The 27,601-nt window shown below is 43.5% G+C and overlaps 1 protein-coding gene across 1 annotated transcript in view; it reads right to left on the bottom strand.

Annotated features, from left to right (window-relative positions):
* Positions 1–22,350, bottom strand: part of bmb (brambleberry) — a 62,271-nt gene extending 39,921 nt beyond the window's left edge. The window contains exons 1-4 of the mRNA XM_048549238.2: positions 21,998–22,350; positions 2,476–2,604; positions 671–856; positions 38–260 (exon numbers count right to left, since the gene is read on the bottom strand). Coding sequence (XP_048405195.1) covers positions 38–260; positions 671–856; positions 2,476–2,604; positions 21,998–22,234 — 775 coding nt within the window. The 5' untranslated portion in view covers positions 22,235–22,350. The remainder of the gene's footprint in view (positions 1–37; positions 261–670; positions 857–2,475; positions 2,605–21,997) is intronic.
* Between the last annotated feature and the right edge of the window lie 5,251 nt (positions 22,351–27,601).

Below are 27,601 nucleotides of genomic sequence, written 5' to 3'. Positions count from 1 at the left end.
ATAGTTGGAGTGAATTCAGTTAGAAGGTCTATCTTACCTATTGTTAATGTAATGCCTTCAATCAACTTGGCAACTTGCTGGTGTCCACTAGCAATAAGTTCTTTTTCCTTAGTCAACTTCTCCAGGTTTCCATTGATTGAAGTCTCCAGCTCGTGCTGACCACCTTGAAGCTGCTCCTGCTGTTCCAGCAACTCATTCTGACCCTTAACGACTTTTTCAAGTGACGAGGCAGTGAGCTCTCGTAGTTCTTTTTGTCCATCCTATGATAAATTACTATTTAAGACAAAACTGACTACTGAATTTCAATAGAAAAAGAATCATTCCATTCAGGAGAAAGGCATTTGATTGAGTTTTAAAGACAGTTACAGGCTAAAGACGGTTAGAGGCTAAAGTCAGAGACATACAAGTCTAGCTCCAATTAATAGTGAAAGATCTGCTAACTTCAGGGAAACTATTGAACAGCATTTTAATCTATGCTGTGTTCCACAACCAAAGGTTACCAAGATCAATTGAACAAGCAAATTGAAACATTACATCCTGTGTAAACCAACCTGTTAGTTCAAATATTCATGCCATTGATTTTTATGGTGCCATTAAGATAGAGAAAGAGCCCAAGGTGCTTTCTCTGAGGAACGGTTACACGGAGTGCAGAGAGTCACAGCACAATTACCTTCAGGATTTTCATGGCTTCTAACTGACTGGAAGCTGAAGCCACTAGTGAGTTCACAGTCATCTCAGTCCTCTTTTTGAAATCCTGCTGTCGCGTGGCATAGCACACAGAGCGTGCACGATTACTGATTATATGGTATGCATTCCAGGTGTCAGGGTCCATAGCCTCTGTACATTCAGCCAACGTCTTGGAGCAAACAGATTAGTAGCAAGAAAAGAAGAGTCAATACCAGACATGCATAAATTCAAGGTCTTTTCTTTCAACAATTACTCCATCATCAACATTAATTTTATCTGATGGCTCTTTGAACAGCTATAGTGCATTGTGCCATCACAAGAACAAAAGGAGGAAAGTCCACCAACTCCTAGCTAGTCACAAAGGACTGTCCATAAAAGTGCAGGGTTTTGAGGAGGATCAATAGGACAGATGGAGATAACCTTGTTGTGCAGGGTCGTCACAAAAATACTGTACACTTGAGGGCCAAAAGCAGCATTCAGCTCAGTTTATTGATGAATGAAACAAAACAGCAGGAAAAATTAGCTGTTTTCAGTAATTGGGTCGGAAAGGGCACCATTTTCCCAAACAATTATTTGGAAAATTGAATCATTGGATGGTCCACTTATTACTCATGAGAGTTGAGAACAGGCTACTATCATAGTGGTAAATTCAAGTGGTGCTTCATGTTCGAAGGGCCAAATGGCCTACTCCAGCACCTATTGTCTATAATCCTGCTATTCTACACTGAAGGTGCATTTGGCACTAATTGCATACATGTAGTGGGCATTCATTGGGAGAAAGAAGAAAAAGCATAGAGATCCTTGTGGTGCAATGGTAGCGGCCCCACTTCTGAACCAGGATGCCTGGGTTCAAGACCAATCTATTCCAGAGGTGTGTAATCCTATCCCTGAACATGTCGATTAGAAAATTTCAAGACAATAGGATTTTTTGTGGTGCAGTGATACTACAAAGAATAAAGAATAGAGCAGCACAGAAACAAGGCCTTCAGCCCACCAAAAGTACACCAATACATTGTGCCTTTTGGCTCTTTCTATCTTCTATTCCCTCTGTGTTCATCTACCTATAAAGATGCCTCTTAAACATTGCTATCATACTCGTCTCCACCACCTTTTTTGGCAGCACTTTCCAGGTACTAACTACCATCTAACAAAAAAAGTCTCATCTCCTTGAAACTTCTCTCCTTTTGCCTTTGCCCACTAGTAACTGACATTTTTTATCCTGAGAAAAATAATCCAACAATCCAGTCCTCTCAATTTTGTGAACTTCCACCTGCCTCAGGTTCAAGTTCCTCCTGCTCCAGGAGGTGTATAATAACACCAGAAACTAGCAAAGCACCCTAGAAAAAGACCAAAATAACGATTTCTGTATTTGTAGCGTATTGTATACCTGTAGTGTGTACCACTAAGTGCATGCGTAAAATTTGGGTCCAGTTCTATCTTTCACAGGTTAACTTTCTGGAGACCACCAGAAGTTACTCAAAAGACTAACCAGCAATTTCCTAACATTTATCAGTTTTTCTCTTTCAGTTTGCTGCCATTCATGACCCAAATCTACCTTATTGAAAGAACAGCACAGGTCTACCAGTACAAGAATGTTGATTCTTTGCTCAACTGCATATTTCAAAAGGGATTGAAATTTAGCCATATGAAGTTTAACCTGAAATTCACATCACTATTTAAAAGAACCATGACACTGAATCACAAACTAACAGACTGGAATATTTTGATTGTAATTCTTCCCTCACTGTTCCCAACCTCAAGGGAAAGAAATTCACCCAATGGAATTACCATATCTGCAGTGCATAGGTAAGTTAGCCGATGTTCAGCAGCCGCTTGACAGTTGAATAAGGACACCCCAAGTTTGGCGAGCTCCTCTTCTGAGAGATCACTGCAGGAGGTTGTTAACTGAGCTATTACCTACAGAAAGGAAAAAAAAATTAAAAACAAAGCGTCTCAGCTTTCAGTCTTTATTGCAACCTGCAAGAACAGAAAGCTGCTTGCTAGTTTGTTTACTGATAAAGACATGACCCATTCTCAGTGAAAGGTCAACTTTTGGGTATCATAATTGAATATGGTACTAATGCAGAGATGAGGGAAAAAGACACCAGTTTTGGAGTAGCAGCCTGCAACTGCTTAAGTGAAATAAAAATCCTTAAAACAGGAGTCCAGAAATATAGCTACAGCAACTCAAACAGGACATCAAAATTGGCCAAAAAGCAACGTATGCTGGGGATGCCTGAGCCAAAACAGACTCTTTCAAAAGACAAGATAACCGTGAAGCTGGATGAACACAGCTGGCCAAGCAGCATCTCAGGAGCACAAAAGCTGACGTTTCAGGCCTGGAACCTTCATCAGAGCAATGCTGCCTATGGGCAAGTCCTGTCAAGACCCAAGCTCAAAGAACTGAGATCAGAGACACCAGAAAATAAAAATAAAAAAATCAGCAAGTGTGAAAGGGCAGTTCAACCCTTCCAGAAAAACTAAACTAGATGTATGGGGCAGAGATAGCAGGAACTGTAGATGCTGGAGAATCTGAGATAATAAGATGCTGAGCTGGAATAACAGCGGATTAAGCAGCAGAGGAGCAGGGAAGCTCACTTTTTTCTGAAGGAGGGTCTAGGCCCGAAATATCAGCTTCCCTGCTCCTCTGATGCTGCTTGGCCTGCTGTGTTCATCCAGCTCTACACCTAGATGTATGGGGCAGACATGCCTCAGTAAGACAAAAGACCAGGTGTATATACTTGGGTAAAACCGGACATCCCGGATCCGACAGCAGGCACACAGGGGTAACAGTATGGAACTGGAAGAACATAATAGGCCAGGCAGCAGGGGACCAGGAAAGTTGACATTTTGGGTGGGGACCCTTCTTCAAAAATGGGGAGGGGGAAGGGAGGTAGGGGAGGGAGGGAGGGAAGCACGTAAGTAAGTCATGGGGGTGAAGCCGGGGGAGGGGGAGAGAGAGATTTTGAAACTGGTAAAATCCACGTTTAGGCCATTGGGCTATAGGCTCCCAAGGTGGAAACAAGGTGCTGCTCTTCTAGTTTGAGAGTGGCATCACTATGACCCTGGAGGAGGCCCAGGATGGACATGTCAACCTGGGAGTGGGAGCGGTTCGCAATTGGAAGGTGTTGTTGTTTGTCATGAACAGATGACAGGTATTCTACAAAATGATCTCCAAGCCTCTTCTTGGTCTCACTGATATAAAGGCAGCCACATTGGGAACAACAGATTCAACAGACCACGTTGATGGAGGTGCAGGTGAACCCCTGTCTAATGTGGAAGGTTTGTTTTCAGAAATGGGGGGGGGGGGGTGGAATAAACAAAAGAAGGGAGGCTTACAATAGATACTGAGGGCTCAGAACTCCAGAAGCCATAGAGGCAGATAGAAAGGTTACTTAAAAAAAACGAAATTGGAGAGCAAAGAGGGGACATGAGAAAACACTAGTGGGTAAAACAAAGTACAATCCAAAAAGCACTTTGTAAGTATATAAGGAACAAGAGGATAATCATGGAAGAGTAGGCCCACTAGGGACCCAAGCGAAACAATGGGTAGAGCTAGAAGACAGGTTTTAAATGAATAGTTTATATCTGTAAACATGATAGAGAAGGATGTAACCTAACAGCGCTATTTAAAAAAGTGAGAAAACAATTATATACCAGTTAGTCTGACATTAGTGGGGAAAACAGCAGAAGCTATTACAAAAGATTTAATGGCAGGGCACTTTGAAAACCATGGTCGGATCAGATTAATAAAGGCTAGCCACAGGATGTAGTTCACGTCATAAGGCTTGCAATAAGGTCCCACATAAGAACATAAAATTAAAGCGCATGGGACTAGGGTAACTGCAACATGGATAGGGAACTCGTTGGCAGACAGGAAACAAAGAGAAGGAATGAATATGTCTTTTTCAAAGTGGCAGGCAATGACTCGTGAGGTACCGCAGGGATCAGTACTTGAATAGCTGGGGTCCATGATATAAAATGACTTAAGTGAGGAAACTAAATATAAATCTCCAAGTTTGCAGAAACACAAAGCTGCGTGGATAAACCGTGGAGAGGATGCAGGGATCCTTCAATATGAATTGAACTCAGTCAGCAAGTGGTCAAGCACATGGAAGATGAAATACAACGTGGATAACAGGGGACCTTGATTTACAAACATGTGACTTACAAATGCTTATACATAAAATGGCGATTCCTTGCAAGATTGTAATTTTACACATCTGCCTTTCAATCATTTCCTGTATTTACACATGGTACTTTATATTGTCCTACATTTTGTACTCCAGTCAGAATGCACCGATTGTGAGCAGACTCAAGAATGGAACCCATTGGTCCCCAGGGACTGCCTGTAAATACAAGGGTTATCCATTTCAGTGGCAAAAACAGGGAGGCACATTATTATCCGAATGGCAATATATTTGGTAAGTGGGAGGTGCAATGAGTGGCTGGAAGAGAACATTCAGACACAGCAGGTGACGAAGATGGCAAATGGTACATTGGCCTAAAAAGCAAGAGGTTTTGAATACAAGAAAAAGGGATGTCTTGCTGTAATTGTACTGGACTTGATGAGACCACACCTGGAGTACTGTGTGCCACTTTGATCTCGTTACTTCAGGAAAGATGTTCTAGCTATGGAGGGAGTGCAACAAATGTTACCAGACTGATTCCTGAGGTTGCAAGATGAATGTATAAAGATAAATTGGATTAGAAAGGGCTATATTTGCTAGAGATTAGAAGAACAAGAGGGAAATCTCAAGCCAATAAACTAACAGGACTAGACAGGGTAAACATGGGAAGGATGTTCCTGATGACCAGGGTCCATAACCAAGAGTCACAGTCTAAAAACATGGGGAGGGTGTTCCAGAGACTGAAATGAGGAGAAATTTCTTCACCTAGAGAGAGTGAGCCTGGGGAATTCTCTGCCATAGAAAGCAGAAGTCAAAAGGAGGATTATAGATACAGTTCTTAGGTCTCAAGGGATCAAAGGGTATGGGGAGAATGTAGGAACAAGGGACTGGATTGGATGAACAGCCACAACTATATTGAATTGCAGAGCAGGCTCAGAGGTGAATGGTCTACTCCTATCTACATTTCTATGAATTGGAATCAGGAAGAGGGTTTGTGATATAATTCAAAAAAATTACAATTCAAAAAGGGAGGATGTATTGTCCAATTTTAAGCCTGCTTAAACTGCTAGATGTTGAAGAGCTGTATCCGAGGCTGCTGTGGGAGACCAGGGAGGAGATAGAAGGGCCCTGATGATTTTGAAATCTTAGACATGGGAGCATAAATTAGGCCATTTGGCCCACTGAGTCTGCTTCACCATTCAATCATGGCTGATGGGGTCAAAGAACCTATTCTCCTGCTTTCATCCTGTAACCCTTGATCCCTTGAGACCTAAGAACTGTATCTATCGCCTTCTCTGGTCACTGCTAATGGGGTTGCCCATTCATGACATGAGAAGAAATTTAATTGGGTATATGGTGGTCTTTGAAATGTTCTTCCTCCAAGGCAGTAGAAACAGAGTCTTTTTGGAATTTTTTTAAGGCAGAAGTGAATAAGCTCTTGAGAGTGGAAGGTCATCAGGAATGTAGGCAGGAACATGGAACAGAGGTTACATTCTGATGTGAGATAACAAGGTGTAGAGTTGGATGAACACAGCAGGCCATGCAGCAGAGGAGCAGGAAGCCTGATGTTTTGGGCCTAGACCCTTCTTCTGATCTGCTACGATCTTATGGAATAGCAGTGGTTCAAGGGGCCAAATGGCCTACTCCTGCCCCTCTTCTGTATATTCATATGTTCCCAATATCATTCGTGATCAGCCCATAGCATCCAGATCAAACTCCAAACAATGGAAGCAAAGCTTTTTCCATGTGCTCATCTTAAAAAGACTTGAATTTACGCAGAAGCTTTTGCAAGTTTCTGGATTATTGATTAGTTTTGAATCCTACTGTTGTGGAGAATGTATCGGGCAAGTTGCACAAGGCAACAGCCTCGTGGCATTAATCGCTGGACTGTTAATCCAGAGACCCAAATAATGTTTTTGAGATCCAGGTTCAAATCCTGCCATGGCAGATGTTGTCATTTAGATTCATTAAGGATCTGGAATCAAGCATCTAATGATAACCATACATCTGCAGAGGCCCAGGTGGGATTTTACAAATGTCCTCCAGGGAAGGAAACTGCCATCGTTACCTGGTCCAGCCTTCCATCCACTTGATGCCATCTATACTGCTGCTGCCTTGAGAAAGCAACCAACATAATCCAAGACCCACACCCCAGTTATTCACTCTTTCACAGGATGGAAGATACAAACGTTTGAATACACATGTGAACAGATTTAAGAATGGCGTCTTCCCCACTGTTATTTGACTTCTTAATGGACCACTCTCTGCAGCTGTAACACTGTATTCTGCACTCTGTTCTGTTACCCTGATGCAATTAGCACGTAATAAAAATATGCCTCCTGGGAAGTAGGTTAAGTAGGATGAGAGAGATTTAAAAAAAAGACATAGGCAAATTGTTTTTAAAAAAAAAAAGAGGGTGGATCAAGTGTAGAATGAATTTCCAGTGATAGATGCAGGCACAGTTACAACATTTAAAAGACATTTGGATAAGTACATGAATAGCAAAGGCTTGGGGGTGATATGGGCTAGAAGCAGGCAAGCAAGACTAGGTTAGTCTGGAATTATGTTCACGTGGACTGGTTGGACCAAAGAGTTTATTTCCATGCTGTATGTCTCTATAACACACAAACTACTCTCTTTAAAAACAGTTGCCCCTTGCATCCTTTTTGAAACTTTTGCCTTTCAGGTTAGATATATGCCCCCAAGTCTTGAAATTACCCACCATAAAGGAAAAGACACTCTGCCATTTGCCATTCACCTTATCTATACCCCTCGATTTAAAAAACGATACCAAGGAATGATATAAGGAAAGTTGTTAAAATTGTGTATGCTTTTGATTAGATTAGAAAGAAAGGGAGTGTTTCCACTTATAGGAAAGAGCAACCTTGAAAGCCAACAAGATGATATCTAAGCAATCCAATAAAGGAATTAAGGAGAAACAATAAGAATAGATAAATTTTAAAGAAGCAATTAAATAAACAGATGAGGGAGAAGAGAATAGAAGGTTTTGCTGGATAGTTAAATGGGGAGTATGCTATGGAATGGTTGGAATGAGTAGCCTTTCACTTCCGCTTTTTAAAAAAACGAGTTCATTCATGACAATGTAGGCATCATTGGCCATTTAATGACCATCCCTAGTTCTTGAGGACTTTCAGTAAGCAGTCTTCTGCATCAAATGGACTGCAGTAATTCAAGTATTGTCAGTAAAGGAGAGGGAATAACAGTATTTTAACCCAGCAACACAAGGAAAGATGAAATGTTCTCATTGGGTTTTGGAGTAGATTTGTAGCTCGGCTTGTGGGTGTTGAGGTTGTTGAAGTTGGTTGGCTCGCCGAGCTGGTTTCTTGTTTTGCAGACATTTCGTTACCATGCTTGGTAACATCCGCAGTGCAGCCTCCGATGGAGCCTCCATCAGAGGCTGCACTGCGGATGTTACCAACCATGGTAATGAAACATCTGCAAAACAAGAAACCAGCTCGGCGAGCCAACCAAATTCAACCGCATCAACATGTTCTCATTGGTAATACCTTGCGTCATGTTGAGCTCTATTATCACCATACTAAATGGAACAAATTTCAAATAGATCAAGCACGTTAAGACAGAGCATCCATGAGGCACTTGTGAGCCATTCGCAGAAGAACCTCAGGGCCTGGCATACAATTCACTCTATCTTTACTGTCAACTGGATGTGAGTTTGTTCGCTGAGCTGGAAGGTTAGTTTTCAGACGTTTCGTCACCATTCTAGGTAACATCATCAGTGAGCCTCCGATGAAGCGCTGGTGTTATGTCCCGCTTCATCGGAGGCTCACTGATGATGTTACCTAGAATGGTGACGAAATGTCTGAAAACTAACCTTCCAGCTCAGCAAACAAACTCACATCCAGAAACTCAACCTGAGCTACATATCTACTCAAAACTCACCATTACTGTCAAGCCAAGGAATCAAGCCTGGTTCAATGAAGAGTGCAGAGGGCATCGAAGGAGCAGCACCAAACGCCTAAAAATGAAATGTAAACCTGTGAAGCTTCAAAACCAGACAATTGGTCATTTACTTGCTGGGCCCTGCAAGATTAAGTAGTGGATGTGCAGTAAAGGTGTTCAAGGGATTTGGAAATGATCATTCAAGATAATCCTTGTTACTGAGTTACCAGCTTATGCAGAGCTCCTTCAAAGTGAATTGTGGGCATTTTCCACAGCTAATTATAATTCTTTAGTAACATCGGAGGTAGAGATCATGACAACTTAAAAGATACTATGATAAAATCACTCTTGTTATTTAAAAAGATGAGGCATTCTGCCAAACGACTTTGGCAGTCTGCCTCATCGCCAGAACTTTCAAACAAGCACAAGGACATTGCTTGGCTGGCGGTGAGAGGGGCTCTGCCAGTGAGATCCTTTATGCATGCCCAGAATCTCTGCGCCACCGCACGCTGCCCTCGAGGCGGCTGCGGGGGGGGGAAACGAGACTGTTGATCACCTCCTTCTGGAGTGTGCCTATGCGCAGGAGGTCTGGAGGGAGATGCAGTGGTATCTGTAGAGGTTCGTCCCGAGCAGCTCCGTGACGCGGGACTCCGTGCTCTACGGGCTGTTTCCCGGATGCACACCGAGACCAACGTCAACTGCGCCTGGAGGACCATCAATGCGGTGAAAGACGTTCTTTGGTCTGCCTGCAACTTGCTGGTCTGCCAGCTGAAAGAACTGACCCCGACCGAGTGTTGCAGACTGGCGCACTCCAAGGTCCAGGACTACGTGCTGAGGGACGCGCTAAAGCTTGGGGCAGCCGCCGCCAAGGCGCAGTGGGGAAAGACCACGGTATGAAACCCCTCGTCCAGAATAGAAAAAAGGGCCCTATCTGGTAACTGGGCCCAGCTGGCGCCTTCCCCAACTGGTCAGGGGGCCAACTGGGGCTATGCAGGGTGACGACTGCCAGGGTATTTTCTTTGCTTTGTTTTTTTTCTTCTTTGTTTGTTTTTTTCCTTTAGTTGGTGTACGCACCCCCTGGGTAACCCAGAGCGGCTTGCATGATTGGGTAGGTGTATAAATAAGTATATTTTTTCAAATAAAAAAGTGACGAAACGTCTGAAAATTAACCTTCCAGCTCAGCGAGCAAACTCACAAAAGAAACTCAACATGAGCTACAAATCTTCTCAAAACTCACTCTTACTTATTGATTTTAGCTCCACCTTCAACACCATAATTCCAGACAAATTAATCACCAAACACCGAGACCTAGAACTCTGCTTCCCCCGTGTGTAACTGGATCCTGGATGTCCTCACCCACAGATGGAAATCAGTAAGGATTGGTGATAACACCTCCTTCATAATAATGCTCATCACCAGTAAGGTTCAAGGCTGCATACTCAGTCCATTACAATATACACAACTGTATGGCCAAATTCTGCTCTAACTCTATTTAGAAGTTGGCTGATGACACCACCATAGCAGGCCAAATATTAAACAACAACGAAACAAAGCACAGGGAAGAGATAGAGAGCTTAGAGGCATTGCTTTATGCCATGGTGCAAAGACAATCTCCCCCTCAATGTCAGCAAAACGAAGGAACTGGTAATCAACTTCAAGAAGTGTAGTCAATGACATGAGGTGGAGATGGTTGAGAGCTTCAAGTTCCTAGGAGTGATTATCGCCAACAATTTGTCCTGGTCGATCCACATCAACACTACATTAAAAAAAGCACACCAACACCTCCACTTCCCCAAAAGGCTAAGGAAATTCCACAGTGATTCTCACCAATTTTCATAGATGCATGATAGAAAGCATCCTAGCCAGAAGCATCACACTTTCGTAAAGCAACTGCTCTTCCAAAGACCGTAAGAAATTAGACGGCTGTGAGCACAGCTCAGACTAATACGCAAATCAGCCTGCCATCCATTGACTCCACCTATACTTCCCACTGCCTCAGGAAAGCAGCCACCACAATCAAGGACTCCTTCCAACCCAGTTATACTCTTTCCCATCAGTCAGAAGACACAAAAGTTTGAAAACATGTACAAACAGATTCGAGAGCAAGTTCTTCCTCACTAATGAGACTTTTGAACAATCCTCTCATATTAAAGTTGATCTTTCTCTATGCCTATGTAACTGTAATTCTATATTCTGCATTGCCTTACTACCCTGATGTACTTATGTAAGCAATAATTAGCCTGGATAGCATGCAAAACAATACTTTTCACTGTATTTCAGTATATAAGACCATAAGACATAGGAGTGAAAGTAAGGCCATTTGGCCCATCAAGTCCACTCCCCCATTTAATCATGGCTGATGGCATTTCAACTCCACTTACCCACACACTCCCCATAGCCCTTAATTCCTTGCGAGATCAAGAATTTAATCAATCTCTGCCTTGAAGACATTTAACGTCCGGGCCTCCACTGCACCCCGTGGCAATGAATTCCACAGGCCCACCACTCTCCGGCTGAAGAAATGTCTCCTCAATTATGTTCTAAAATTACCTCCTCTAATTCTAAGGCTGTGCCCACGGGTCCTAGTCTCCCTGCTTAACAGAAACAACTTCCCAGCGTCCACCCTTTCTAAGCCATGCATTACCTAAGTTTCTATTAGATCTCCCCTCAACCTTCTAAACTCTAATGAGGACAATCCCAGGATCCTTAGCCATTCATCTTACGTTAAACCTACCATTCCAGGGATCATCCTTGTGACAATAATAAAGCAAACCAAATCCTATTTTCTGCCTCCCTCCCTTTATGAAATTAAGTGAGATGACCTCAGCAACCAGAATTAAAGAACAGCCCAAGGTTTTATGTAAGTATGCAAAGCAGCAAGAAGGTAGCTTGGGAAAGAGTAGGTCCATGCCAATAAAAAAAGTGATGAAATGTATGCATAGCGCTAGAGGGTATGGGTGAAGTCCTTAATAAATGCTTTGGGTCAGTACTCACAAAGGAGAAGAACATGGTGGATGGTGAGTCTCGAGGGGGTATGTTGATATTCTAGGGCACGTCGATGGGTGTTGGATGTTTTGAAAAGCACCAAGTAGACAAGACCCCGCGAGCTGATGGGATCTATCCCAAAATATTGAGGGACATGAGGGAGGAAATTACTGGGGCCTTATATAAAATTTTTATATCGTCTTTAGCCATAGGTGAGGTTCAAACAGACTGGAGAATAACAAATGCTGCTCTTTTTTTAAAGCAAGGGCAACAGGGACAATTCAGGAAATTATAGGCCAGTGAGCCTTACGTCAGCAGTAGGGAAATCATTGAAGATGACTCTTCGGGATAGGACTTACTCACCTTTGGAAAAATTTGGACTTACAGTATTAGCGACAGGCAGCATGACTTTGTATAAGGAGAGGTCGTGTCTCACAAACTTGTTTGAGTTTTTTTGAGTAAGTGACATATATGATTGATGAGGGCAGGACATTAGATATTGTTGACATGAAATTTAGCAAGGCATTTGACAAGGTCCCACATGGCAGGCTGACCAAAATGTAAAGTCACAAGTGAGGTGGTAGGATGGATATAGAACTGACTTGGTCATAGCGTTGACTCAAAACCTTACGGATCCCACAAGAGTTCCACTAACTTGTTTATTTTAGCTTAGCCGGCGAGAGGTTTGGAGTCAACACCAGAGTAACCGACTTGGTGGACTCTCATCAGACCTCTGTGTACAGCATAAAAGCAGTACATTTGTAGCCCTCCTGTGTGATTAACATACATATTTCTCTACCTGACATGACCAAATGTTATCACATCCCATACTGTTTACGTTGTCATAAGCAGATAGGCAGTGTAGTTAACAATGTTTCATTGAGTAGAGGTAACAGCCCCATCCATGGGAAGAACAGCTGCAACCTTCAGCTTGTTACGAACACATTGTTATTACAGCAAAACTTATAATTATTGGGGAAGCAATAATTATATCAATAGAAAACAGTAGTGGTGTAAGAGTGTTTTTCAGCTCAGATTTGTAGCCAGTGGTGCTCCCGCAGGGACTAGTGCTGGGACACCTGTTGTTTGTAATTTAAATAAATGATTTGGAGGAGAATGTAGCTGATCTGATTAGTAAGCGTGCAGATAACACAAAGTTTTGGGTAGCTACAAATAGTAAGGAGGATTGCCAGCGGATATACATGGGCCAGAGGCCCAGGTGGAGTTTAATCCCAGTCAATATTAGGTAATGTATTTTGGGAGGTTTAATGCAGGAGGGAAGCATACAGTTAAATGGCAGCACCTGTGGTAACATTAATATACAGAGGATCTGGGTCCATAGTTCCCTGAAAGTGGCATCAGAAGATGGCATATGACACGCTTATCTTCTTCATCAGTCGGGCATAGAGTACAAAAATTTGTAAGTCATGTTGCAGCTGTACGGAACTTTAGTTAGGCTACATTTGGAATATTGCATACAGTTCCAGTCACACACTATCAGTGGGGTGAGGAGGTTTGGGGAGGGTACAGAAAAGGTTTACGAAGATGATACCTGTTTTGGAGGATATTAGCTATGAGGAGAGATTGGATAAACTTGATTTGTTTTCATTCGAGTGTCAAAGTGTGAGGGAAAATCTGATTGAAGTTTACAAAATTGAGGGGCATGGACAAAATGGGTATCACAGCTACAGAAGCTTCCATTGTCGAGGAAGATCTGCCTACAAGTCAGTACGGGTGGAAATTAGGAACAGCAAGGGAGTAGTCACCTCGTTAGGGGTTGACTACAGGCCCCCCAATAGCAGCAGCGAGATTGAAGAAAGCATAGGTCGGCAGATTTTGGAAAAGTGTGGACGTAGTAGGTTTGTTGTAATGGGTGACTTTAACTTTCCCAATATTGATTGGAACCTCCTTCGAGCAGAAGATTTGAATGGAGCTGTTTTTGTAAGGTGTGTTCAGGAGGGTTTCCTAACGCAGTACGTTGACAGGCCGACGAGGGGAGGGGCCATTCTAGACTTGGTGCTCGGAAACGAGCCGGGGCAGGCATCAGATCTTGTGGTGGGAGAGCATTTTGGTGATAGTGACCATAACTGCCTCACATTCTACATAGCTATGGAGAAGGAGAGGATTAGGCAAAATGGGAGGATATTTAATTGGGGAAGAGGAAACTATGACGCGATTAGACATGACTTAGGAAGCATGGACTGGGAGCAATTGTTCCATGGTAAAGGCATTATAGACATGTGGAGACTGTTTAAGGAACAGTTGTTGCGAGTGATGAATAAATACGTCCCTCTGAGACAGGCAAGAAGGGGTAAGATAAAGGAACCTTGGATGACGAGAGCGGTGGAGCTTCTCATCAAAAGGAAGGCAGGTTACATAAGGTGGAGGAAGCTAGGGTCTGAGGAGAGCCAGGAGGGGGCACAAGAAAGGCTTGGCAGAACGGATTAGGGAGAACACAAAGGCATTTTACACTTATGTGAGGAATAAGAGAATGGTCAAAGAAAGAGTAGGGCCAATCAGGGATAGCATAGGGAACTTGTGTGGGGAGTCTGAGGAGGTAGGGGAAGCTCTAAATGAGTTTTTTGCTTCTGTCTTTACGAAAGAAACAAACTTTGTAGTAAATGAAACCTTTGAAGAGCAGGTGTGCATGCTGGAATGGATAGAGATAGAAGAAGCTGATGTGCTGAAAATTTTGTCAAACATTAAGATTGACAAGTCGCCAGGCCCAGACCAGATTTGTCCTCCGCTGCTTTGAGAAACGAGAAATGCAATTGCTTCGCCACTTGCGAAGATCTTTGCATCCTCGCTCTCCACTGGAGTCATACCTGAGGACTGGAGAGAGGCAAATGTAATTCCTCTCTTCAAGAAAGGAAATAGGGAAATCCCCGGCAATTATAGACCGGTAAGTCTCACGTCTGTCATCTGCAAGGTGTTAGAAAGGATTCTGAGGGATAGGATTTATGACCATCTGAAAGAGCATGGCTTGATTAAACGCAGTCAACACGGCTTTGAGGGAGGCAGGTCATGCCTCACAAACCTTATCGATCTCTTTGAGGATGTGACTAGAAAAGTTGATGAGGGTCGAGCTGTGGATGTGGTGTATATGGACTTCAGCAAGGCATTTGATAAGGTTCCCCATGGTAGGCTCATTCAGAAGGTCAGGAGGAATGGGATACAGGGGAACTTAGCCGTCGGGATACAGAATTGGCTGGCCAACAGAAGACAGCGAGTGGTAGTAGAAGGAAAATATTCTGCCTGGAAGTCAGTGGTGAGTGGGGTTCCACAGGGCTCTGTCCTTGGGCCTCTACTGTTTGTAATTTTTATTAATGACTTGGATGAGGGGATTGAAGGATGGGTCAGCAAGTTTGCAGGCGACACAAAGGTTGGAGGTGTCATTGACAGTATAGAGGGCTGTTGTAGGCTGCAGCGGGACATTGACAGGATGCAGAGATGGGCTGAGAGGTGGCAGATGGAGTTCAACCTGGATAAATGCGAGGTGATCCATTTCGGAAGGTTGAATTTGAAAGCTGAGCACAGGATTAAGGATAGGATTCTTGGCAGTGTGGAGGAACAGAGGCATCTTGGTGTCCAGATACATAGATCCCTTAAAATGGCCACCCAAGTGGACAGGGTTGTTAAGAAAGCATATGGTGCTTTGGCTTTCATTAGCAGGAGCATTGAGTTTAAGAGTCGAGAGATCTTGTTGCAGCTCTATAAAACTTTGGTTAGACCGCACTTGGAATACTGCGTCCAGTTCTGGTCACCCTATTATAGGAAAGATGTGGATGCTTTGGAGATGATTCAGAGGAGGTTTACCAGGATGCTGCCTGGACTGGAGGGCTTATCTTTTGAAGAGAGGTTGACTGAGCTCGGACTTTTTTCATTGGAGAAAAGGAGGAGGAGAGGGGACCTAATTGAGGTATACAAGATAATGAGAGGCATAGATAGAATTGATAGCCAGAGACTATTTCCCAGGGCAGAAATGGCTAACACGAGGGGCCATGGTTTTAAGCTGGTTGGAGGAAAGTATAGAGGGGATGTCAGAGGCGGGTTCTTTACACAGAGAGTTGTGAGAGCATGGAATGCGTTGCCAGCAGCAGTTGTGGAAGCAAGGTCACTGGGGACATTTAAGAGACTGCTGGACATGCACATGGTCACAGAAATTTGAGAGTGCATACATGAGGATCAATGGTCGGCACAACATCGTGGGCTGAAGGGCCTGTTCTGTGCTGTACTGTTCTATGTTCTATGACACGTGTTGAGGTATAAGTGAGTGAATTTAAAGATGCAACTGGCAGGTGCTTTTTGTTTTAAAACAGAGGGTGGCAAGTGCCTGGAATGCACTGCCAGAAAACATGGTGGAGGCAGATAAAATAGCAACATTAGGAGGCATCTTGACAGATATACAAATAGGCAGGGAAGAGAGGAATGTGGACCATACAGATGCAAAAGGTTTTTAGTTAAGAAAGGCATCATGTGTCAGTGCAGTCTTGGTGAGCCGAAGGGCCTCAAACTCTGCTGCAATGTTCTTTGTTCTTCATACTGACAGCCCATCCAAAATATCCCATTATCAATTTTAAATCCTTTGCATTCCGGCAGACTTTCCTTTCCTTCTGCACTAACTTTCTTACCAATTGTAGCCGGATAGGAAAGTAATCAAATTGGCAAGCAGTCAGGAAACCAAAGCCAGGATTTTCTTCCGCATTAAAGTTCAGCATGACATCTGGTAGTGCATTTATTTATTAAGGCACTGGAGAATTCCTGGATTAAATACTACAAAGGGGACCTTAAATTAACCATCAGAGCAATTAGTGAACACAGGGACTCTAGAATTGGGAAGGCAAATCTGAGTTCTTCAAATTTAGCTCACAAAAGTTACTACGTATCTATAACAGATCAGTTACTACAAAAAGGGATATTAAATGCAGGCTGTTTTATTGTGTGTCCTCACTAATACCCAATGTTTAATTTAATACAAGTGATTTTGCTAGTGAGCTGCTTGCATAAATAAATTTTTACAATAAATCACATCCGTTACCGTACTCTGCACCTGAGCATGGTGCTGCGTTTTACTTATCTGTACTGTCTAGTTAAAGCTGTTTACTCTCAATTCAAGCCATCAAGATTGCTATCAGAGATAGTGGGAACTGCAGATGCTGGAGAATCCAAGATAACAAAGTGTGGAGCTGGGTGAACACAGCAGGCCAAGCAGCATCTCAGGAGCTCAAAAGCAATGTTTAGGGCCTAGACCATTCATCAGAAAAGGGGAATGGGGAGAGGATTCTGAAATAAATAGGGAGAGAGGGGGAGGCAGACTGAAGATGGTTAGAGGAGAAGAAGATAGGTGGAGAGGAGAGTGCCTCCCCACCTATCTTCTCCTCTATCCTCTATTAGATAAATTGTAATGGATTTTTGTGATATAAACCTTTATTTATACATATTTTAATTATGTTTTGTTTTGAATTTTGAGTTTGTAACATATTAACTGCACTCAGAAAACCTGTATGTAATTCGTATTTCTGTAAGCCATGGCGATTTATTTTAAAATAATTTGAGAGGGTTAGTTTGGCAGCCAAATGGGTTTGTTCATTTTGGGATTTAACAATGTAGCAAGGTAGACAATTCTATCTCAAGATTTCTGCTAGAGGACTCTGAAGACAGAGTTTTCACTACGTTCAAGGGAAATGCCCATAGCTTACAGCAGTAACTTTGTTTCCAGCACATCTACGAAGGTCCTACGCACATAGAGCAGTGTTCCTGAGAAAAGGAAATAGTAGAACAGATTATCTTAGAACAAGGAGTTTGTAACAGATCCAAATCAGAAGGGTTGGGATGAAACCCTGAAGAGGATTTATAGAATCAGAGATGTACAGCAGGACACAAATGCTTCAGTCCAACTCGTCCATACCAACCAGATATCCTGTATTAATCTACTCACATCGTCCAGCATTTGGCCATATACATCTAAACCCTTCCTGTTGACATACAACATTTAAAGGGGCACCTGGATGGACATCTCTACCACTTCCTCTGGCAGTTCATTGCATACATACACCACCCTTTGCATGAAAAAGTTGCCCCTTAGGTCCCTTTTAAATCTTTCTCCTCTCACCTTAAACCTATGTCCCCTAGTTTTGAACTCAGCTACCCTGAGGAAAAGAACTTGGCTATTCACACTATTTATGACCCCCATGATTTTATAAACTATCAGTCATCCCTTAGTCTGACACTACAGGGAAAGTAGCCCCAGCCTATCCAGCTTCTCCCTATAGCTCAAACCTTCCAACTCTGGCAACATCCTTGTCAATCTTTTCTGAACACTTTCACGTTTAACAACATCTTTCCTATAGGAAGGAGACCAGACTTGAACAGTGTTCCAAAAGTGACCCAACCAATGTCCTGTACAGCCATAACATGACCTCCCAACTCCTGTATTCAGTGCACTGACCAATAAAGAGAAGTGTACCAAATGCCTTTTTCACTACCCTGTCTACCTGTAACTCTACTTTCAAGGAACTATGAGCCTGCACTCCAATGTCTACTTGTTCAACAACATTCCCCAGGACCTTACCATTAAGAATGTAGGTCCTGCCCTGATTTGCCTTTCCAAAGAAAAAAAAAAGCAGCACCTCACATTTATCTAGATTAAGCTCCATCTGCCACTCGTCGACCCAATGGACCATCTGATCAAGATCCCATTGTACTCAGTGACCTTCTTCGCTATCCACTACATCCTCCAACCTTGGTGTCATTTGCAAACTTACCAACCATACCCCCTATATTCACATCAAAATCATTTTATATAAAAGTGACAAAAAGCAGTGGACCCAGTACCACTTCTTGTGGCACACTGCTGATCACAGGCCTCAAGTCTGGAAAAACAACCCTCCACCACCAGCCTTATCTTCTAACTTCAAGCCAATTTTGTATTCAAATAGCTAGCTCTCCCCATATTCCCTGTGATCTAACCTTCTTAGCCAGTCTACCTTGCAGAACCTTGTCAAACACTTATTGTAGTCCACAGCTCCACCTTCATCAATCCTCTTTACCACCTCTTCAAAAAAAAAACTCAATCAAGTTAGTGAGACAATCTCCTTAGCACAAAGCCATATTGACTATCCCTAACGAGTCCTTGCCTTTCCAAATACATAGAAATGCTGTCCCTCAGATTCCCCTCCAACAATTTGCCCACTGATGATGTCAGGCTCCCCAGTCTGTACCTCCCTGGCTTTTCCCTACCACTATTCTTAAATAATGGCACCACGTTGGCCAACTTCCAGCCTTTAGGCACATCACTCCTGGCTATAGATGATACTAATATCTCCGTAAGGGCCCAGCAGTTTCCTAGCTTCCCACAAAGTTCTAGGGTACAGATTTGAAGCAGAGTTTATTTAAATTATATGACAGCTCCAAGAAGCAGCTACCAGAGGTTTCAGTCTCAGATTTAATTGAATTAGTGTCATGTGTACCCAAGTATACTGAAAAGCTTTGTTTATGAGCTGTACAAGCAGATCATTAGGTGCAAAATAAAAGCAGACAGAGGCAAATAAGTTACATTGCACAGGGCATGTGCTACACAAGATCAGCATTACTTGAAGTTAGAAAGTTCATCAGTCTAACAACTGCAGGAAAGAAACTGTTCTTGAACCAGCTGGTGCGTGTGTTTGAGCTGCCATATTTTCTGCCTGACGGAAGAGGTGGTAGGAGAGTATTGCCCAGGTGATGTTGGCAGCCTTTCCAAGGCAACAGGCCACGTAAATACAGTCTACGGATGAAAGGTTGGCTTCTGTGATGGTCTAGGGGCTGTGCACACAACCTTTTGTAGTTTCATATGATCCTGGACAAAGCAATTGCTACACCAGGCCATTATGCACCCGGACAGTATACTTTCAGTGGTACTTACGCAAAGGTTGGTGAGGGAACTTGTGGACATGCCAAAATTTCATGAACCACCTGAGGAAGAGGTGGTGTTGTCGTGCCTTCTTGGCTGTCATATCTACATAAGGAGTCCAGGACAGTTTGTCCGTTATTGTCACTCCTACAGACTTGACACTCTCACCCTCTCAACCTCAGCTCCATTCACGTAGATGGGGACATCAATGATCAGTTCTTTAGTTTTGCCAACACAGAGAGGGGTTGTTCTCAGTGCACCATGTCACCAAGCCCTCTGTATCTCTCTTCAATATTCTGACATGTTGTTCAATTTCTATCCTACCACAGTGGTGTTGTCAGCAAACTTCTAGTTGGCGTTTGTTTGGAATTTGGCAACACTGTTGTGTGCATGCAGGAAGTACAGTAGGGGACTGAGAACACATCCCTGGAGGGCTCCAGTTAAGGTCACACAGTTGCCTCAAAATGTAACAATAGTTCAGAGAAAGGGACTGTGTAAAGACTGCTGCTGGGTGTAAGTATTTTTTTTAAAACAAAGGCTCGCTAGCTTGCTGCATCTGAACGTTAGCCTTCAGTGACTTAACAACAAGGACATTCAGGTCATTTTTGACATTGGGAAAAGATTGGATTAGATATATAGGGCTCAAAATATCAGAAGAATAGTGAATTTAAGGATTTCTTTACCTTTGGGGATTGTGGGGCTAGATTATTAAGGGCCGAGATGCCTCAACACTGACTTTTAATTTAGGAGTTGAAACAAGGGTTATGGAGGAAGAGGCAGGAAAGCGGAGCTGACGATTATCAGATTAACCATGGCCTCATTGCATGGCACAGGAGGCTTAAACCATACAAATAGGATCTGGTAAAGACTCGAAATCCTGCAGTAACTCACTTCCTGACTCCCTAAAGTTGTCCACCATCTAAAGGCACACATCAGGTGTATGACAAACTATTCCCTTCTTGCCCGAATGAGTTCAGCTCCAACAACACCAAGAAGCTTGAGAGTATTGTAGGTGGATGTGGTGCCAGTCACTTATCACTGATGCTCAGTAACAGCAGTGTATACCTTCCAAACCAACACAGGAAATGGAGAACACCCAGCAGATCTGGCAGCAGTTGTGGAAAGAAAAACAGTTAATGTTTCAAGTCCAATACTACTTTTCTCTCATACCAGACTTGAAACATGAAATTTGTGCCTCGCCCCACAGATGCTTCAAGGCCTGCTGAGTTGCTCCAGCATTCTTTATGCTTGTTTCAGATTTCTAGCATCCACAGTATTTTACTTGTATGCAGTGCAGAAATTCACTAAGGCTCCTGAGACCTCACCTTCAAAACCTACAATCACACACATTTAGAAGATGTACAAATAGCAGCAAACACATGGGAGGAAACACCACCACTTGCAAGTTCCCCTCAAACCACTCACCATCCTGACTTGGAAATATATCACCGTTCCTTGGCTGTCACTGGGTCAAAATCCTGCAATTCCCTCCCTAATGGCATTATGAATCTTCCTACACCAAATGAACTGCAGCAGTTCAAGGTGAGAGCTCACCACCATTTTCTCAACGGGTAACTTGGAACAGGCAATAAATGCTAGTCCGGCCAGCGACCGACACACACACACACACACGTCGCATGAGTGAATCGAAGACAAAAAGCTCGTTTAGCAATGTTAGCACTACTATCGGCAGGCTCATCATACACAATGTGAGATATGGAATAAAATATTGAAAGACATTATAACTGCCTATGGTGTGACAGCAATGCCCACATCCCTTCAGTGAACAAAAAAAATCTAAACAACATGAAAACTTTAAGCAGAGATTCACACAGATGATCCCTAGAATGGTAGGTTTAATGGACGATGAATGGCTGAGGATCCTGGGATTGTATTCATTAGAGTTTAGAAGGTTGAGGGAGATCTTATAGAAATTTACAAGGTAATGCATGGCTTAGAAAGGGTGGACGCTGGGAAGTTGTTTCTGTTAGGTAGGGAGACTAGGACCCGTGGGCACAGCCTTAGAATTAGAGGGGGTAAATTTAAAACGGAAATGAAGAGATAGTTCTTTTGCCAGAGAGTGGTGGGCTTGTGGAATTCATTGCCACGGAGCGCAGTGGAGGCCAGGACATTAAATGTCTTCAAGGCAGAGATTGATAAATTCTTGCTGTCACAAGGAATCAAGGGCTAGGGGGAAGAGTGCGGGTAAGTGGAGTTGAAATGCCCATCAGCCATGATTTAAATGGAGGAGTGGACTTGATGGGCCGAATGGCTTTTCTTCCACTTCTATGTCTTATGGTCTTATTTACCACCACTTGGAAAAGGCGAGGTGATATAAATCCGAGTATTTGTTTTGACATGACCCCACCGATTTGAGCATTACCTGTCGATGACAGTTGTCCAGCAGGCTCAGATCCAGTAGCCGGCCTTCGGACACAAACTTCGCGTCGACCGCGGTCATCTCGAAGAGGGGCTGCGGGTCGCCGGCGGTAGTGGGAGAAGGAGTGGGACTCCCAGCCACTTCCCTACGGAGGAACCAGCCGAAAGCTTCCGAGCAGCCGGCAGTGGCGAGGGCAAAGGAGAGAACGAGAAGGAAAAGGACACGGAAGCCAGCCGCCATGACAGCTCACCGTGAAGACGGGCTTGGAGAATTGGTGAGGGGCGATGATCCCGGGGACGCGCTGAGAGGGGACGGTTGGTCCAGGGTGGGTTAGCGAGCGCGCGAGCAAGTGGCTGTTAAGCCGTCTCCCGGTTTGAATACGCCGCGTGCTTTCGTCCTTCAAGGGGCGGGCCCGACCACAAGCCAATCAGCTCCGCTCATCCTTCATGGCCCCGCCTACAGGTGTGATACAACTGCCGCGGTTAGTCAGCTGCAATCAAATCAGGGAGCAGGACCATTGCGGGCGTCCGTCTAATTGTCTTTTATTACAGATATCAAAGTTATCGTAGTTACATTTCAGACAGAGACGGGAATTACACACGAGATATAGTAGTTAAATATCACAGAGATGGTGGTTATAAATGAGAGATCTAGGAATTATAAATCTGACATACAGTCGTTACATATCAGAGAGAGACAAGAATTATATATGAGAGGAATTAATTATATTTCAGAGATACAGTAGTTATATGTCAAAGGTATAGGTTTAGTACCTGAGGATTGGAGAATTGCACATGTTGTGCCCTTGTTCAAGAAGGGCAGTAGGGGATGACCCAGGTAATTATAGACCTGTGAGCCTTACGTCTGATGTAGGGAAAGCTTTGGAAAGGATTATAAGAGTTATAATAATCTAGCAAGCAACAATTTGATTGGAGATAGTCAGCATGGATTCGTCAAGGGCAGGTCGTGTCTCACAAACCTCATTGAGTTTTTTGAGAAGGTGACCAAGCATGTGGATGAGGAAAGGGCAGTTGACGTGGTGTACATGGACTTCAGTAAAACCTTTTGATAAGGTTCCACATGGTAGGCTGTTGGAGAAAATACAGATGCACGGGATTGAGGGAGATTTGGCAGTTTGGATTAGAAACTGGCTTTCTGTAAGAAGGCAACGAGTGGTGGTTGATGGAAAATATTCAGCCTGGAGTCCGGTTACTAGTGGTGTGCCTCAAGGATCTGTTTTGGGACACTGCTGTTTGTCATTTTTATAAATGACTTAGACACAGGCATAGGTGGATGGGTTAGTTAGTTTGCAGATGACACTAAAGTCGGTGAAGTGGTGGATAGTGTGGAAGAATGTTGCAAGTTGCAGAGAGACTTGGATAAACTGCAGAATTGGGCTGGATGGTGGCAAATGGAGTTTAATACGGATAAATGTGAGGTGATTCACTTTGGGAAAAATAATAGGAAGGCAGAATACCGGGTCAATGGAAAGATTCTTGGTAGTGTGGATGTGCAGAGGGATCTTAGTGTCCACGTACATAGATCCCTGAAAGTTGCCACCCAGGTTGATTGTGCTGTTAAGAAGGCTTACGGTGTGTTAGGTTTTATTGGTAGAGGGATTGAGTTACGGAGCCGTGATGTCATGCTGCAACTGTACAAAACGCTAGTGCGGCCTCATTTGGAATATTGCGTGCAGTTCTGGTCGCCCCATTACAGGAAGGACATGGAAGCATTGGAAAAGGTGCAGAGGAGATTTACTAGGATGTTGCCTGGTCTGGAGTGCAGGCCCCATGAAGAAAGGCTAAGGGACTCAGGTCTGTTCTCATTGGAGAGAAGGAGGCTAAGAGAGGGTTTAATAGAGACATACAAGATGATCAGAGGATTAGATAGGATGGACAGTGAGAGTCTTTTTCCGAGGATTATGACTTCAGCTTGTACAAGGGGACATAGCTACAAATTGAGGGGTGATAGATTTAAGACAGATGTCAGAGGCAGGTTCTTTACTCAGAGAGTGGTAAGGGCATGGAATGCCCTGCCTGCCAATGTAGTTAACTCAGCCACATTAGGGGCATTTAAACAGTCCTTGGATAAGCATATGGATAATGATGGGATAGTGTAGGGGGAGAGGCTTAGATTAGTTCATAGGTCGGCGCAACATCGAGGGCCGAAGGGCCTGTTCTGCGCTGTATTGTTCTATGCAAAATAGTTACATATCGGAAAAATAGTAGTTACATATATCAAGAGACAATCATTATGCAACAGCCAGTTATACAGTAGAGACACAGTAATTTGTACTGGGCTGTAAGTGTGTATCAGACAGATTGTAATATATTGGAGAGATATAGTAGTTATATATCAAAGAGACAGTAGTATACCAGAGAGACAGTAAATATATTTTAAGAGACAGCTGTTATATATCAGAGAGATACAGTAATTATTTATCAGAGATACAATATATATCAGAGAGACATGGCAGTTACATATCAGATAGTCAACATATGTCAGAAACACAGTTATTGTATATCAAACAGACACAGTAGTAGTATATCAGAATGAGACAGTAGCAATATATTGAAAATTCAGTAATTATATATCAAATACAGTGATTGAATATGAAATAGTGACTTTCATTGTATATCAGAGATACAGTAAATATATATCAGAGATACAGTAACTGTACATCAGAACAGACTATAATTAAAGGGCAGTAGGATATTGGAGATACAGTTCACTGATGATGCACAATAGAACATAGAACAGTACAGCACAGAACAGGCACTTCAGCCCACAATGTTGTGCCGACCATTGATCCTCATGTATGCACCCTCAAATTTCTGTGACCATATACATGTCCAGCAGTCTCTTAAATGACCCCAATGACCTTGCTTCCACAACTGCTGCTGGCAACGCATTCCATGCTCTCACAACTCTCTGCGTAAAGAACCTGCCTCTGACATCCCCTCTATACTTTCCACCAACCAGTTTAAAACTATGACCCCTCGTGCTAGCCATTTCTGCCCTGGGAAATAGTCTCTGGCTATCAACTCTATCTATGCCTCTCATTATCTTGTATACCTCAATTAGGTCCCCTCTCCTCCTCCTTTTCTCCAATGAAAAGAGACCGAGCTCAGTCAACCTCTCTTCATAAGATAAGCCCTCCAGTCCAGGCAGCATCCTGGTAAACCTCCTCTGAACCCTCTCCAAAGCATCCACATCTTTCCTATAATAGGGCGCCCAGAACTGGACGCAGTATTCCAAGTGCGGTCTAACCAAAGTTTAATAGAGCTGCAACAAGATCTCACGACTCTTAAACTCAATCCCCCTGTTAATGAAAGCCAAAACACCATATGCTTTCTTAACAACCCTGTCCACTTGGGTGGCCATTTTAAGGGATCTATGTATCTGCACACCAAGATCCCTCTGTTCCTCCACGCTGCCAAGAATCCTATCCTTAATCCTGTACTCAGCTTTCAAATTCGACCTTCCAAAATGCATCACCTCGCATTTATCCAGGTTGAACTCCATCTGCCACCTCTCAGCCTATCTCTGCATCCTGTCAATGTCCCGCTGCAGCCTACAACAGCCCTCTACACTGTCAACGACACCTCCGACCTTTGTGTCGTCTGCAAACTTGCTGACCCATCCTTCAATCCCCTCATCCGAGTCATTAATAAAAATTACAAACAGTAGAGGCCCAAGGACAGAGCCCTGTGGAACACCACTCACCACTGACTTCCAGGCAGAATATTTTCCTTCTACTACCACTCGCTGTCTTCTGTTGGCCAGCCAATTCTGTATCCAAGCAGCTAAGTTCCCCTGTATCCCATTCCTCCTGACCTTCTGAATGAGCCTACCATGGGGAACCTTATCAAATGCCTTACTGAAGTCCATATACACCACATCCACAGCTCGACCCTCATCAACTTTTCTAGTCACATCCTCAAAAAACTCGATAAGGTTTGTAAGGCATGACCTACCCCTCACAAAGCCGTGTTGACTGTATTTGATCAAGCCATGCTCTTCCAGATGGTCATAAATCTTATCCCTCAGAATCCTTTCTAACACCTTGCAGACGACAGACGTGAGACTTACCGGTCTATAATTGCCGGGGATTTCCCTATTTCCTTTCTTGAAGAGAGGAATTACATTTGCCTCTCTCCAGTCCTCAGGTACGACTCCAGTGGAGAGCGAGGATGCAAAGATCTTCGCAAGTGGCGAAGCAATTGCATTTCTTGCTTCCCAAAGCAGCTGAGGACAAATCTGGTCCGGGCCTGGCGACTTGTCAATCTTAATGTTTGACAAAATTTTCAGCACATCAGCTTCCTCTATCTCTATCCATTCCAGCATGCACACCTGCTCTTCAAAGGTTTCATTCACTACAAAGTTCATTTCTTTCGTAAAGACACAAGCAAAAAACTCATTTAGGGCTTCCCCTACCTCCTCAGGCTCCACACACAAGTTCCCTATGCTATCCCTGATCAGCCCTACTCTTTCTTTGATCATTCTCTTATTCCTCACGTAAGTGTAAAATGCCTTTGTGTTTTCCCGGATTCCTTCTGCCAAGCCTTTCTCGTGCCCCCTCCTGGCTCTCCTCAGACCATTTTTGAGCTCCTTCCTTGCCTGTATGTAATCCTCTCTAGCTGAACTTGACCCTAGCTTCCTCCACCTTATGTAAGCTACCTTCTTCCTTTTCACTAGAAGCTCCACCGCTCTTGTCATCCAAGGTTCCTTTATCTTACCCCTTCTTGCCTGTCTCAGAGGGACATATTTACTCATCACTCCCAACAACTGTTCCTTAAACAGTCTCCACATGTCTATAGTTCCCTTACCACGGAACAACTGCTCCCAGTCCATGCTTCCTAACACAATGTTCAGCACCATTCATTACTTCCTAGATACTGAAGTACGCTGTGTCCAAATGCACTAAACTAACTAATAACTGGATAACTAATTTTGAGAAATGATAATTAATAGTCACACCACCGAAGTGTCAGGCAATGACCATCTCCAATAAGAGACAATCTAATCATTGCCCCTTGATAGTCAATGACATTAACATTGCTGAATGCCCCACTACCAGCAGCCTGGGAGTTATCATTGACCAGAAACTGAGCTGGATTTGCCATATATATACAGTGGCGACAGCAGCAGGTCAGAAATCGTTTCTGAAGAAGGGTCTAAGCCTGAAACGTCAGCCTTCCTGCTCCTCTGATGCTGCTCGGCCTGCTGTGTTCATCCAGCTCTGCACCTTGTTATCTCAGATTCTCCAGCATCTGCAGTTCCTACTATCTCTTTAATCAACACTGTTACCTTCCTCCTTCCTATCAATCCTATGTTTGCTGAACACCTTATAATACAAATATTTCATGCTTAGTCATGCCTTTTGTTGAGCTAACTCTGTTATTGCCACCATTATTAGACAATGATATCAGGGGATATGGGCACAAGGCAAGCATATGACCACAGATCATATGGTGCTCAGGCTCCGGGGCGGAATGGCCAAATCCTGTCCCTATGTTCCTAGCTGCCCAATCAGCATCAGTAGCACAGCCACCGTGGGCAAGTTTTTTGGAGACAGAAAAGACCACAGATGCTGGATGTGGGAGT

The sequence above is a fragment of the Stegostoma tigrinum genome, chromosome 2 (assembly GCF_030684315.1).
Source record: "Stegostoma tigrinum isolate sSteTig4 chromosome 2, sSteTig4.hap1, whole genome shotgun sequence".
Classification (NCBI taxonomy): Eukaryota; Metazoa; Chordata; class Chondrichthyes; order Orectolobiformes; family Stegostomatidae; genus Stegostoma; species Stegostoma tigrinum.
This window is presented reverse-complemented; position numbering and strand designations above follow the sequence as displayed.